General features: G+C 35.9%; 1 protein-coding gene across 7 annotated transcripts in view; it reads right to left on the bottom strand.

Annotated features, from left to right (window-relative positions):
- Window positions 1-11,562: 11,562 nt before the first annotated feature.
- Window positions 11,563-15,135, bottom strand: part of CNTN6 (contactin 6) — a 310,814-nt gene continuing 307,241 nt past the window's right edge. For all 7 annotated transcript variants that reach the window (XM_009200323.4, XM_017955285.3, XM_031662742.1 and 4 more), the window contains 3 exons: window positions 13,634-13,746; window positions 12,697-12,865; window positions 11,563-11,857 (listed from right to left, as the gene is read on the bottom strand). In XM_009200323.4, coding sequence (XP_009198587.3) covers window positions 11,754-11,857; window positions 12,697-12,865; window positions 13,634-13,746 — 386 coding nt within the window. In that variant the 3' untranslated portion in view covers window positions 11,563-11,753. The remainder of the gene's footprint in view (window positions 11,858-12,696; window positions 12,866-13,633; window positions 13,747-15,135) is intronic.

The following is a 15,135-nucleotide window of genomic DNA, read 5'->3' on the forward strand; positions in this document are numbered from 1 at the left end:
TTCATTTAAAGATTGAGTTCTTGAGTACCATGAAATGCTACACTGTCAATCCATTATAAGACAAATAGGCTTTTACAGGCTGCAGAAAAGAACTGTTTTTAGCAGTATTTCTATTAAAGTGAACATGTCTCCTAACAACTAAATGACAGATTTCTTAAGACAATACAATTTATTCATAAACTGGTGAATGTCTGTACCTTGAAGGAGACATATTTCATCCTGTCTGGAGACTGCAGCTTGGGAAGAGCTAGAATTACCCGCCACCAAGATCTCTCCCAACTCTGTGATTCGAAGGGTGCTAAATGCAAAGACTCTCTAGGTAGGTCAAAAGGGTAAAGAGGAATCTATTTAGGTGAAGAAATTAAACATTGATCTTGGTGATGAAAATGCCTAAATCATTTGCCTTAGGGTATTAACCTGTCTTCTGGACAAAGGAGGCAGTAGTGCTGGAATTTTGTTTGCCTGGAAATATCAGTTTACAGAAAAAAATTTGCTTCTTTAACTGTCACAAAGCTAACAGAGTTGTCTTATGTACTACAAATCCAAGAAAATAATTCATATGGAGCCACTTATCATAATACCTTAAAATGTTTGTTCATCAGTTTGCCTGAGACGTTCTAATAAAAGATATGTGTTGATAATATGTTTTTTTTCTTCCCATTTCAAGATATTTCAAGGTATGCTTTTTGTAAATATTAGAAAAAAAAATTCAGGCAAACTAGAGTATTTAGTATTACAATTCCATATTTTTGTATTTTGATTCATTTTATTCTAAAATATGTGACTGCAAAATACAGTCAGACTTGCTGGAAAACAAACAAAAATTAAATTTCTTTTTTTTTCTGTCTGCCTGTTTGTCTTCCTTATACATGTCTCAAGAACCTACTATGTTCCCAGCATGATAATCAGTGCTGAAGAATTTATAATCCCCAATTAATTCACCATCAAGTGAGGGAAGCAGGAAAGTATCGGGAGAACCCGATCCCGATCTCATTCTAAAATGAGAAATTAACAAGTTTTGTTTTTTATCCTTGACTTCACTCTAAAAACAGAGTTCTCAAACTGTAAACTCATAAGCTTAAGGTAAACTAATGATTTGCTGGTCCTTGGCATTTTTCTTTTGCACCTTTAGAATTTTGCTTATGCTCTTTTTTCTGCGTGGAATGTTCTCTTTCCTTTTTCTGCCTAGAATATTCTCTTTCGTTTTTCTCCGTGAAATGTTCTCTTTCCTTTGCCTGGAGAACAGCATCTTCAGTTACCAGCTCCAGTGCCAGCCACTGCACTGCTGAGACTTTTGCTGCACCCCACTCTCCTCAGACAACTCTTGCATTTCACTCAGTCCATGGAGCTTCCTGTGTACATCTCAGTCATAGCATTTGGCATTTGGTTTCTCAACCGTTGTTTTCCTTTCCTGTTGCGGGAAGTGAGGGACCCCAAATGGAGGGACCGGCTGAAGCCTTGGCAGAAGAACATAAATTGTAAAGATTTCATGGACATTTATTAGTTCCACAAATTAATACTTTTGTAATTTCTTATGCCTGTCTTTACTGTAATCTCTGAACATAAATTGTGAAGATTTCATGGACACTTATCACTTCCCCAGTCAACACCCTTGTGATTTCCTATGCCTGTTTTTACTTTAATTTCTTAATCCCATCATCTTCTTTGTAAGCTGAGGAGGATGAATGTTGCCTGAGGACCCTGTGATTGTGTCAACTACACAAATTTATTGTAGAGCATGCGTGTTTGAACAATATGAAATCTGGGCATCTTAAAAAAAGAACAAGATAACAGCGATGTTCAGGAAACAAGAGAGGTAACTTTGAACTGGCTGCCGGTGGGCCGGACAGAACAGAGCTATATTTCTCCTCTTTCATAAGCAAATAGGAGAAATATTGCTGAATTCTTTTTCTCAGCAAGGAGCATCCCTGAGAAAGAGAATGCGCCCTGAGGGTAGGCCTATAAACAGCCCCTTTAGAAGCGTGCTGTCTTTTATGGTCCAAGCCCAAGGGATGAAATAAGCCCTGGTCTCCTGTAGCGCTCCCAGGCTTATTAGGAGGAGGAAAATTCCTGCCTAATAAATTTTGGTCAGACAGGTTGTCTGCTCTCAAACCCTGTTTCCTGATAAGATGTTATCAACGACAATGCGTGCCCGAAACTTCATTAGCAATTTCATTTTCACCCCATCCGGTGGTCCTGTGATCTCGCCCTGCCTCCATTTGCTTTGTGATATTTTATTACCTTGTGAAGTATGTGATCTCTGTGACCCACACCCTATTCATGCACTCCCTCCCCTTTTGAAAATCGCTAATAAAAACTTGCTGGTTTTAGGGCTCAGAGAACATCACAGATCCTGCCGACATGTGGTCTCTCCCCCAGTCACCCAGCTTTAAATTTCTCTCTCTTGTGCTCTTTCCCTTTATTTCTCAGACCAGCCAAGACACTTAGGAAACAGAAAAGAACCCACATTAAACATCAGGAGCGGGTTCTCCCGATCCTCCACCCGGATCTCTCATAGAGATCTCTAACTTACCATGTCCCAAACTGAATCTTGACTACCACCTTATCTTCTGTATTCCTAAGAATGATCATTCCCTAGTATTCCTCATGTGATAAAATAATGGTAGCTTTAAAATACTCAGAGGCATCCCTCACCCTTCTTATATCGAATCAATGGCCAATTCTTGACAAGTCTACAGGTCTATTACCTGCCACCAAACTAGTCTAGCCACCATGATCTATTACAAGGACTACTATTAGAATCTTTGTTTCTATTCTTAACACATGACAATCCACTTACCACACAGTAACCAGACTGATCTTCTTAAAACGTAAGTAATATTTAAAACCTAAATCCAAGTTCCTTCTCAAGACATGCAACTTTCAGGATCACCAGGTTCCAGTTGTCTCTGTGAACTCATGCCTCGGTCTCTTTTCAGCTCCATCTTCCATCCACACCAGCCTTCCTTGAGTAAGTAGAACATACCAAGCTCTTCCTCTCCTCAAGGCGTTTGCAGATTTTTTTTTTCTTTTTCTGTCTGGAATACCTTTTTCTCCATTTTTTACATGCCCACCTTTTTCATCATTCAGGTCTCTGTGTAAATGATATTTCTCTAAGAAGAGCCTTCTGCCAATCCAGTTTGGGGTACCCATCCGGCTCCATGTTTCATTTTCTATCAGAGCATCGCCCTTGTTTTCCCTCAGCGCTTATCATAACTGGTGATTGTTGTTTTGAAGTGAGAAGAATTGGCTTAATTATTACCTGCTCCCCACCTTGGTGGCATGTTCCTCCTCTTCACTGCTTTTTTTTTTTTTTTTTTAAGAGTCCAGTGCAATGCATAGAACATGGTAAACAAGTAATGTTTTCTTGACAGATTTGATCAGTTATAAATGTGGATCTATCTATTTCATGAGTAGTTGTCATGTTTCTGACCCCAATGTAAAAAGAAATACATATTTTTACAAGATGAGTTCCTTATCATTGTAACTTTATTTTTCATGTTATATAAATGTTCAGCTTTCTTACATTAAATGCTTATAGTTCATGACAGCTGAAATGAGGTGTTCATATAAATGAGTATAAGGTAATATGGTGTAGAAAACAATGACACCATAAAATATTGTCTTCTAGGTACATTGCATCATATGGTCAAAACTCAAATGCCTAAAAGGGACAGATAGGTTCATAAATGGATTATGAAAGCTGGGAAAGGAGCATGGTAAAGAGAAGAGTGCTTCATCTCAAAGAGAAGACGTACTCACTAGTTCACTAGCTTAGTGCCATGAAGGAAGGCAGACTCAGAGTGGTTCAAGGACAGTGAGATTTACATGAAATCTGACATCTAAACAATGACAACTATTTTAATCTTTAAGTAAACAGACACTGATGACATCTAACCTGTTTGACCTTGTACTGAAAGTTTGCCACTTCTTTAATGCCAAAGAACTATTTTTTCTCTGAGATTTTCAGCAAATCCATCAGTTATTTTGAGCTTTTGGAAATAAAACTGAGTGAATCTTATAGTATGACCTAAAGGAGTAGCACCTAAAAAGGGGAAGTCATAAGTTTGTGTTATATCTGCCAACTAAAAATATCTTCCTGGCTGAATATATGGATTTAATATTGTAGCATGACAAGATTATTACATTTTGTTATGTGTATGATCAAGGGTATAGACTTAGTTAATTTGGCTCCAGGGAAAATAATTGCAACTTAGACCTTGGAATGATCCTCATGGCTTCTTGACACCATGGATGTTGCTCTCTGACTTGGTTATGCAATTCTAATAGCTATGTTTGTACAAACTTTTGAGAACTATCTTTTAAAAATCTTTGAGGGGAAGGAAAAGACACTCTCAAAAAATTACATAGTATTTTCTATTTGAAAAGTAATGCCCTTAGAATTTATTTTAATCTTAGAAAGCTTTAAAAAATTAAAATATTTTATATGCAGACAGTGCTGCATCAATTGTGCTGCATCATTAAGTTATAATGTTTTAGTATGAAAGTTTTACAAAAGACAATATTCTTTAGGTTAACTTTGCCACTTTTGTAGGAGTGGCAATGAGATTTTATTAAGTGGTGCACACTCAACCCTTTCTTTTGTTTGTATATTCATTCAAAATATATGTGTTGAGCAACTACTGGATGTCAGGTACTCTTCTGGGTGTGATGGATGCAAGGGGAAATACAAAGATAAGGTCCATCTCCTCTGGAACTCATTACTCATTTTCTAAAACAGAATGAGACAGATGATAAATAATAAAATATAGTGTAAGGCATCATAATGTAACATGATATAATACAAGGCATGAAGTTTTCTGATGAAGAATATCAATTTCAGATAGAAAAATCTGGTATCTTAGTTGTTATCAACAGGTATTAAGTGAATATTAATTTCCCTTCTGTCAACTTTTTCTTTGAGACATAGTCTTGCTCTGTTGCCCAGGCTGGTGTGCAGTGGCATGATCATAGCTCACTATAGCCTCAAACTCCTGGGCTCCAGTCATCTTCCTGCCTCAGCCTCTTGAGAACTGTCTACCTATTGACCCCAACAAGTTGTGGGTTTTCAAAATTTCCTTAACTAGTTACAGTCTTTTTTCTACTGTCATCTAGTTTGAAATATTATGTGAGTCCCAACATTATTCAAAATAACTTGAACCATGTCCTTGGACTTAGGAGTCTCTTTTAGAAAATTCTAGACTTGGCCAGCGGCAGTGACTCACACCTATAATCCCAGCACTTTGGGAGGCTGAGGTGGGTGGATTACTTGAGGTCAGAAGTTTGAGACCAGCCTAGCCAACATAGTGAAACCCCACCTCTACTAAAAAATACAAAAATTAGCTGGGCGTGGTGGTGCGTGGCTGTAATCTCAGCTACTGGGGAGGCTGAGACAGGAGAATTCCTTCATCTTGGGAGGTGGAGGTTGCAGTGAGCCAAGACCGTGCCACTGTACTCTAGCCTGGGCGGCAGAGGAAGACTGTCTAAAAAAAAAAAAAAAAAAAAAAAAAAAATTCTAGACTGTATTCTTTTAAGAATTTAGAATTTGAAAATGTCTCAGTATGTTTGCAAGTCTAAATACAACAGTAATTTAGATGACTAAATTATAACACTTTCACTTTTACACAGATAAGGAAAACGATCTGATTTATAAAAGGCCAGTAATATATCTAATTATGCTTTTGTGTCAACAAAAATAGGCTAAAATGAATCTATTCAAAGTTAGTTTTGGGGGATTTTATAACTACTGCAGTTATAGGTAATAAAAGTCCCTAAACTCATCATTGTTACTATGAAAGCCCCTGAAATTACTTGAGGCTTGTTAGGAGTATATATCATTTCAGGAACACATTCTGTTGCTATGACATTTATTTCACAAGCTGCAAACTGTCATGAATAGATGTAGATTACTTCATGTTTGAATTAAAATTATTTAGTCCATGCAGACTATTATAAATTCACCTAAATGTTCAGTATCTCAGAATTATTACCTTTCAAACTTTCCAATTACTATTTTCCTCCAGGCATGATACCTGGCCTCAGTCACGAATGCATGCTTTTTCAAACTGCTATTGCAAAAAGTCAATATACTTCTTGGAAAAAAATCACCATAATAGAAATGATTAGAGTTTATACAATGCTTTTCATCTTCGAAGAGATTTATAAACATTAATTAATCACTGCTTAAGAATAGGATTCTATCCAATAGAGCATTCAGTTCCAGGAATAACATGATAAACCCACAAACATTTTAGCCTAGCTTACTCCTTCTTTTTAATGGGTGTGGGGAACAAAAGACTTTACATCAAGATTTCTCTCATTGAGAGAAATCTCATTACATCAAGCTCACTCTCATTGAGCTGCAACTGGCTATCTTTATTTAAAGAGTCATCGCATGAGCTTCCCTGCAGAGCTTTACTGTGAACAAAATAAGGATCTTCTAAGGCACATCTAACCAGATTTTAAAGCATGTTAAAGGATGTGTTTTAAAATAGCAACATACCAGCATTTCTGATGTTTTTTTCAAATGACAATATTCCAAAGATTTTATTTTTATTTATTTTATTTATTTCAGAGATATATTATTTACTCACCAAAATCCAGAGTTCAGGTGCAATCTCGGCTCACTGCAACTTCCTCCTCTGGGTTCAAGCGATTCTCCTGCCTCGGCCTCCCAAGTAGCTGGGATTACAGACATGTGCGCCACGCCTGGCTAATTTTGTATTTTTAGTAGAGATGGAGTTTCACCATGTTGGTCAAACTGGTCTCAAACTCCTGATCTCAAGTGATCCACCAGCCTTGGCCTCCCAAAATACTGGTAGTTTACAGGCATAAGCCACCATGACTGGCCCTTATTTTATTAAGGAAACCAAGGGAAAACAGATTGCCAACAGTTGGCTATATAAATCAGTCCAGAAAGCAAATACATGTTTTAAGCATCATTCTCTGCCCAGGACCACACCAAGCACTGTTAAGAACAATAATATTTGAAAAAAACTGAAGAAATAAATTTATCTTTCAATAAAAATGATTTTGCTCAAATAAAATTATTTTGCTAAAATTATTTGTAAATACATTAAAGAAAGCCTAAGAGTTAACTGTATTTAATTTCATGAAAGAATTTTTAACATAGAAAAGTAGAAAGGAAATAATGTCCATATTTTAAGATATAAAATAAATCAGGATTTTGACGTTCTATTTTTCTTGCAATCTAATTATATTCATGGTTTGTTATAAGTGGTAGGCCATATTTCTTAGAATTTTGACTGGATTTATATACATAAACAATAATTCTATAGAACTCAGAACCTTGGTGTTTTGGCATATAAACTATAGTTCAACACACAAAGTCAAATTGCTAATTTAATGGTTATGAGATTAAAGAAATAAGTGTTAAAAAGATGACTTAAAATCAAAAGTTTTTAACTTTTTAAATAATATTTAATAATGTTTTAACATTTTTAATAATAAAAATAATTGAACTTGATAAAAAGTGATCTACTCTTTTCCCGAGTAAAATATTTTAAAACAGGGCAGGTAAAACAAACTGTGATCTATTCTCAACTTTGTTTCCCCAAAGAATGAACATTTCACAATGCAGGAAAGCCATATTTCACAAATTATTCATTATGAACATCTCACCAAACTCTACATATTTTTCTTATGTTTTTTCACTGAACAGTGAAAACTTCATTATAGTCCTGCCCTTTGGAACCACTGCAATACACCAGTGATTCTCAATGGAGTGTAGAGATGGGTTAGAAACTCTGAGGGTCTTTTGTAGTGTGACAAAGCAGGCTCAATTTTAGTAATGTAAACTCCAGTTTAAAATACACAGAACATCTGGTAAAAACACAGGGGAAAAAAAAGGGAAAGGACTGTAGAGTATGTGTAGGTTGTGAAGGGTCCTGAAACACTGTCTTAAACCCAAAGAAGTCACACATTATGCACAAAAATTATTATAAAATTAGAGTTTTAAAAGAACTCTGAGATCTTGTAATTCCAACATATCATTTTACAAATGAATAAATTGAGAGGAGCATTTAAATAATTTCATTCCAAAAGCTGATGAAAACAGAATTGAATTATTTAATATCACCCCAAAGAATACCGTGATGGTTAATTTTATGTGTCAACTCAACTGGGCCATTTGGTGCCCAGATATTTGGTTACACATTCTGGCTGTGTCTGTGATGGATTTTGTGGATGAAATTAATACATAAATTGGTAGATGGAGTAGTACAGATTGTACTCCTCATTGCAGGTGGACATCATCCAATCTGGTGAAGGCCTGAATCGACAAGAAGGCTGAGTAAGAGACAATTATTCTTCTCTGCCTGATTGTCTTTGAGCTGGGTTATAAGTTTCATCCTAACTTTGGATTTGGACTCAGACTGGAATTTACGCTATTGGCTCTCCTGGTTCTTAGCCTTGAGTTCAGTCTGGAACTACCTCATAGGCTCTCCTGCATCTGGACTTCTCAGTCTCCATAATCCCATGAGTCAGTTCCTTATAATTTATCTCTCTCTCTCTACACCCCCCCACCCACCCACACACATACCCTATTGGCTCTGTTTCTCTGGAGAACCCTGACTAATATAAGTAGTGACCTCAACAGAGATGTGATTGTCTAGAACAGAATCTCTTCTGAATTCAATATGCAGTTCTGTAGCACATGAAGTAATAATTGCACACAGGGAGTTGAGATGGTTTGGCTGTGTTCCCACTCAAATCTCATTTTGAATGGTAGCTCTCATAATCCTAATCCCCACGTGTCATGGGAGGGACCTGGTGGGAGGTAACTGAATCATGGGGGTGGTTTTTTCCTGTTCTCGTGATAGTGAATAAGTCTCATGAAATCTGATGGTATTATAAAGGGTAGTTCCCCTATACACACTCTCTCACCTGCTGCCATACATGATGTGCCTTTGCTACTCCTTCATCTTCCACTATGATTATGAGGCCTTCCCAGCCATGTGGAACTGTGAGTCCATTAAACCTCTTTTTCTTTATAAATTACCCAGTCTCAGGTATTTCTTCATAGCAGTATGAAAATGGACTAATACAAGAGTGTATACTCCATGTTGCATGTCAAGACTGACAATACTTAGAAGCATAAAAATACTAGGTTTACCTATGAGAAGTAGTAATTATGTTATTACACTTAGAATCCATATAGGTTCCATTTCATCCCTCACAATCTGTATTTGTTTTTAAAGATAGCAGCCATGCCCTCCTCACCCTCTGCTGTATAGATAGAAAAGAGATACTGAGCAGGGAGGATTATAGTGTAAACAAAAGAGAAAAAATGAAGCTGTGTTTGAACTCTACATGATCTAGGCAGTCCATAGCTTTATAGTGACATATTTCCACTGTGTTGAGTCTCCTAAACCTTATTTCTGGTTCTTTCTGCAGCCATTTCCAGGTACAATCACATTATCTCCCTTTTTTGTAGGAAGTATGGAAATGACATATCATGTTTATAACAGCAGTCTAATCAGTCAATACAGGGATGCACTGGAAATCCTTCTTGAATGTCAGAAGAGTATATACATCATGTAGAATATTTCCCTGAAATGGGTTATTAGAATCACCATTGTTTTCATTCTTGAGTGCCATGTAGTATCGAGAGTAGGTGATCAATTCATTTTTCTTGAAGCTGGTTTGGATTTCGGTGTAAACAAAGGTTGAAACTATTTTCATAATACATTGGCTATGTAAATGTAATAACATGTCATTTGGGATTTAATTCATAGCAGCAGATAACAACAGCTGCATTTATTGACAACTTACAATGTTCCTTGCACCATGCCAAATATCTTATGTACATAACACTCTGTAGTTCTGATATTAGTGAAATGGAGATGTTAAAAGAAATGTGTCCAAGTTTTCACTAAGAAGGCAGATTCAAATCGCACCAAAGCCCATGCTGCTTAATATTAATGCCAAAGTATATTCTGAAAAATTAAGTGAATTGATGAAAAGATAAATAATATGTTAGATATGTTAGACTGCAAACACAGACTTTTGACATTCCAGAAATCATGAATTAAATAGCAATCTGCAAACATATAAGAATTATTGATAAAAACGGACTTAGCTTTTGAACTCACACACAAATGACTGTATATCTGATTCACTTAATTAGTAGAAACAAAAATCTCACAGTATATTTAACCCTCAATCTCTTCTTTGGGGAGGAGGGCACAAATGTCGTCTCTTACCAAATTAAGGAAACCATTAAGACCATATGCCAGCACTGGTATCTCTGGTCAATTCAGAGGTATCTTGGCCAGGCAGCTGTTAACACGGGTGTGCCAAACAGTATTTGTTGTTGCTTATTTGTTTTGCTTCACAAAAGCACAGTCAGATCATATGGCAATGGGGAGAATAAGGCTCATTAATTTGCATTGTGTGCTTGACACACTGTTCAGGCAAAGAGCAAGTTCTGAACTATGAAAGCCATTGTCCATCTGCTGCTGACTACGTGGGGTAGACATGCAAAAGACACAATCCCGTATTGAGGATTGTATGATTTGAGGATTGTGAGAATAGCTCAAATATTCTCAACATAATTAAGAGGTTGCACTATGTTAAGAAGATAAAACTCACATGAGTGTTTCTTACATTCAGCTCTATAGGACAACAAACCTGATTGGCTGGGAGCCAGAGAAGGCTGACAGCAGGAACTGACCTCTCAAGGCTGTTTGCAGAGGAAAGGGATGGTTACATAGCATTCTACGGGCCAGGTCACTAACCTTACCTTCTCCCAGACTACTTTCTCCAGACTATACAATCCTAAGAAGTGAGGCCACTGACTGAAACAGGCTCACCCTAGAGAAAAGTCAACCGGCAAAATCTTTCTAAACCCTAGTTCATGTAGAATTATTTTCATAGCTGCCAAGAAAATTGGCAAAAAATAATATTTTGACCAAAGTGTAGAAAACTTGATCAAATAATTCTGTTCCCACATTGTTTTATTCTAAAAATAAGGCCACATACATTGCAATCAACTTGTAATAATTACCTGAGATTTGTTCATGCAACAGTTCAAATGTTAAACTTTGCCATGAGCAACTGCTTAATATACACCAAGTTGTTAGAAGATTATTTTAGGTGGGTGCTCACTTTCCATCATTTATTTTTCTTTGCCATAAAATACCTTTTCTGCCTTTATTATGACTGAACCGTCTGAAAAGTGAGCTGAGAAGAACAGCATGTATATTGAAATATTATTGAGTAAAAAGATTTCTTATTCCAACTTGATTCAGAGATAAAAGCACACCGTGCTTTGGAATAGTTTATATTTTTAAAGAATCCCAACTATAAACAAATAATTGTATTTTATTTTGAAGTAGGGTGAAAATTTCAAATACTGAAGTGATTGTCTGGAGTACATGAAAATGTGCATGTGAGCTATGGTAACTATGAGGCAAATTTGTATTCATTATCACCATCATTGCGGGGAGTTATTTATACTCTCCATATAAGTCACTTAAAAGACACAGCAGTCACAACCCCCCAGATTAATGTTGCACCTAGGAATGCATGTAATCATGTGCGAACTTTAAAATTCAAAAGTGTTTAAAATTGTTTTATTAATGTACCATAGATATTTACAAGATTTTAATAATATACATTTTTTTTTCTTTGCAAACAAGTCTGTATTAAGAACGCGTCTTGTGTCAGAGGCTGGAGAGCATATTTACAGAATGATTTGCTTTCAAAAAACTCTCAAAGATTTATGGTTTTATTCATCGGATAAGTGGCTGAATAGCAAAACAGTAAAAAATCACAATGACAATGGACAGAAAATGGATGCTAGGTTTTAAGACTTGAATTCCTCTGGAACTCAAACCTGCAAAATATAAAAATAAGACAAAAATATTTTGAGATAAAGTATTGCCTGCTAGATTAATTTTTCAGAACCCAAAATTCATACTATCATTTATCTTTTAGTAACGTATTTTATTATACTTGTCTCATTCACATTATATTTAATTTTAGAAAGTGCCTTACCATGTCTTTGTCCAAGGATGTCTGATTTAAGTATAAAAATGCAAAAGAAAAATCCCTAAATTGGCAAAGTCTGCCTAAAGGATTGGCCAACATCGGATGCTAATGACTTTCACTCAATCACAGCTTCAGGCAGACGAGTAAGTGATTCTTCTAATGCAAAAATGATACATTCTTATTGCATGCTAAGTCAGACTGACTGGTGTTGGTTGGCTTAGAAAATTGTTTTGAGGAGGACTTGAAAGTTGTGACTCAGCTCCTTAAGAACGCCACACTTGATTAGTGATGTCTGCCATGAACATGGGAAATGGTGTATATTTACATGCGCTTCATATATGACATCCCTGCTGAAAAAGATCTAGAAGAATCTATGAAAAATCTTTTTGATTTTTGTGACAATAGAATGAGTGATAGAATTATGCTCTAATGACACAAAGTTTTTTTTTCCTGTTCTCTATTTTGGTTTTCAAATGAGGAAATATAAAACCATTTATAATGTATAAGCATGTTACAATTTTGGAGAATAACTTAAAAAAACTGGCTCATCACCTTTTGCTCACAATTAAAAATTTATCTTATCACCCAACATTTGAACCATAACTGGAAGATTTCATGGAGCTGAATTTCATGCTGCAACTGTCTAGGTTCAGAATCTACTATAGCAATGGTGACTCAACTTACTTGACATTTTTGGAATCCTAATTTCCTCACTGCTGCTTCCATCTCCACCATCACTGACTGTTCTTATCTCAATTAAGTAGTCTTCTTCAAATGGAACCAGAAGCTCAGCTGATGTATTGTTTGTTTCCAAAATATGAGTTTTACTCTGTCTGTTTTGCCGGTACAGAATCTGAATAAAATGAAGTATCAAGTTAACATGGACATGTTGCTTTTCTAAGGTTCACACAACTGTTCTGGAACACTGTAAGACAAAAGATACATCATCGTAAATGTTGTACTCCTCAGATGGAAATATCCAGGTGATGTCTTTCCCTTATATTCCATTGCTCCTGTTAAGAAAAAGAGGATTTTTTTGGCCAATGCCTCTAGAAGGAGAGTAGATTTATCTCTATTAGTTAAATAGCTTGAGGCTATTATCATTGGAGCTTGCTGTGGAAAGTCACTGTTCAGTTTGGACCCATTTCAAATGTTGAATATATATCTGCCAAGAGATGATGTCCATTGTCACTGATGGTAATGATTTGTTCTGGGTACTTGATTGTACTCTTGTTACATGCCTTTTATATTGTTAAAAGATCACATCATACTGCAGCCTAAGTTCTAAAAACTCTATTTAGATACATTTTTTGATCTCATTCTAATCACATCTACTACCCCCATAAGCCATCATGTTATTATGGCAAGGGGTGTTACTTGAAGAAAAAAATGTTACATCCTATGGAATTTGATTTTTTGATGTTCCCTAATACATTACTGGACCTCAGAATATAAAACCTTTTCAACAGAAAATTAGAAAGCAGCAATGGTATTTTCAAAATAATTTTGAAAAAGATTCCAATGTTTCCATATGCAGCCAATTTGTTTTCTATTTGGGCATCACACGTTTCATTCCTTAGTAACTTAATTGATATGATTAAAGGAAAAACTAAATACTTACCTTGTACCCCAAAACTTCAGACTCATTTTCCATGGTTTTTACATGCTCCCAGTTCAAGCATAATTTAGAGTTTGTCAGCTTCCAGGCAATGTTTGCTGGTGGTTGGCTTGGAGCTTTAAAGAGATAATCAAAGATTCAGATGAATGTTAATTAGTTCATGGTCACTGTATGATGTATCAACATGAAAAGAAAAAATAAGTCTTCGATGATTTGCATAGAAGAGGCTAAAATGTTTTCAGTGTCATTTGATATATATTAATTCTAATCACAGTAAGCAAATTTATTCAAATCTGGTCATTTGGGAATGCCTTTGTGACAGACTTATGAATTAATAATGGCTTGCTGCATGTCCAGTGTTAATTTATTAATCATTGCTGTTGAGTTTGTTTACTTTATCATATATAAACAGACAGAGGGTCTCTTTATCTACGATTCCATTTGGCCATCAATCAATGAACATGTTTAGCAAATTCAAGTTGCAAGCATTTTATGTATGTCAACACAGAGATGTTCATTTCTAAAATTCTTTACTTTTTAACATTGTATTAGTTAGGTTTCTAATTGTAACACAACTAACTCAAGATATTTTAAGCAAAATATTTGCAGTAAATTTTCAAGGATATTTCTTATAACTCATGGCAGATTGCAGCAGAGTCCGAGGAGAGAAAACATTGTCACAAAGCCACGGTCTTCACTCTGCTTAAGGAAGCAGGGTCTGCTGCATGCTCATCTTGCCAGAGAGCACCTCTTTGTCATTCTCACTGTACATGGCAGAAATCATGACTGTTCACCACACCTGAAATTTAAAACCTCCTCTGTTCAGAGATAGTCCAAGTTAGAATTCCCCTGAGAAAGCTGATGATTAACTTCATTTGGTCATATGTCTATCTTAGCTTAATCAACTATGTCCGGACAATGTGAAAGATGCATGCCATTTAAAGTAAATGGAGCTTTTGGGAACCCAGAAAAGGGAAAAGTCATCACAAACTGATTGATCATCCCAAAGGGTATCAGCTTTAAATCCAAACTGAGGCTTTTAGTTTACTGAAATTAATGTTGTCTGGGTGAGAGATGGTGGGAGATAAGAGATGAAAGGTTTAGAATCCGGCTTCTAAACTAATGGATGTAGTCCAACTAGAGAATTTTACATACAAGAAAACTAGAATCCAGGTTGGGAAGTCACTTATCCAAAAGCATGCAGCTAATGAATCTTGGCCTATTGCTTTCCAGTCTAGTGTTTCTCCAGAACAACTTGCTGCTTATCTGAGTCCACGTGACTAGATTTAAGAAATGAGAGATTTAAAATAATTCATCTGGAAAGCGGAAACAAAGATAAAACTGCCCAACAAGATGTTTTTGACATCTTTTTTGAATTTGTGAGACTGAATGAGCATAATATTTAATTCATTATAACACTGATAGAAATGGAAACTATTGCTTTCGGAGTTTTGACTCAACTGCTGTTTAAACTCCTATGTGTCACTGGAAGATTCACATATTGC

The sequence above is a fragment of the Papio anubis genome, chromosome 2 (assembly GCF_008728515.1).
Source record: "Papio anubis isolate 15944 chromosome 2, Panubis1.0, whole genome shotgun sequence".
Lineage (NCBI taxonomy): Eukaryota > Metazoa > Chordata > Mammalia > Primates > Cercopithecidae > Papio > Papio anubis.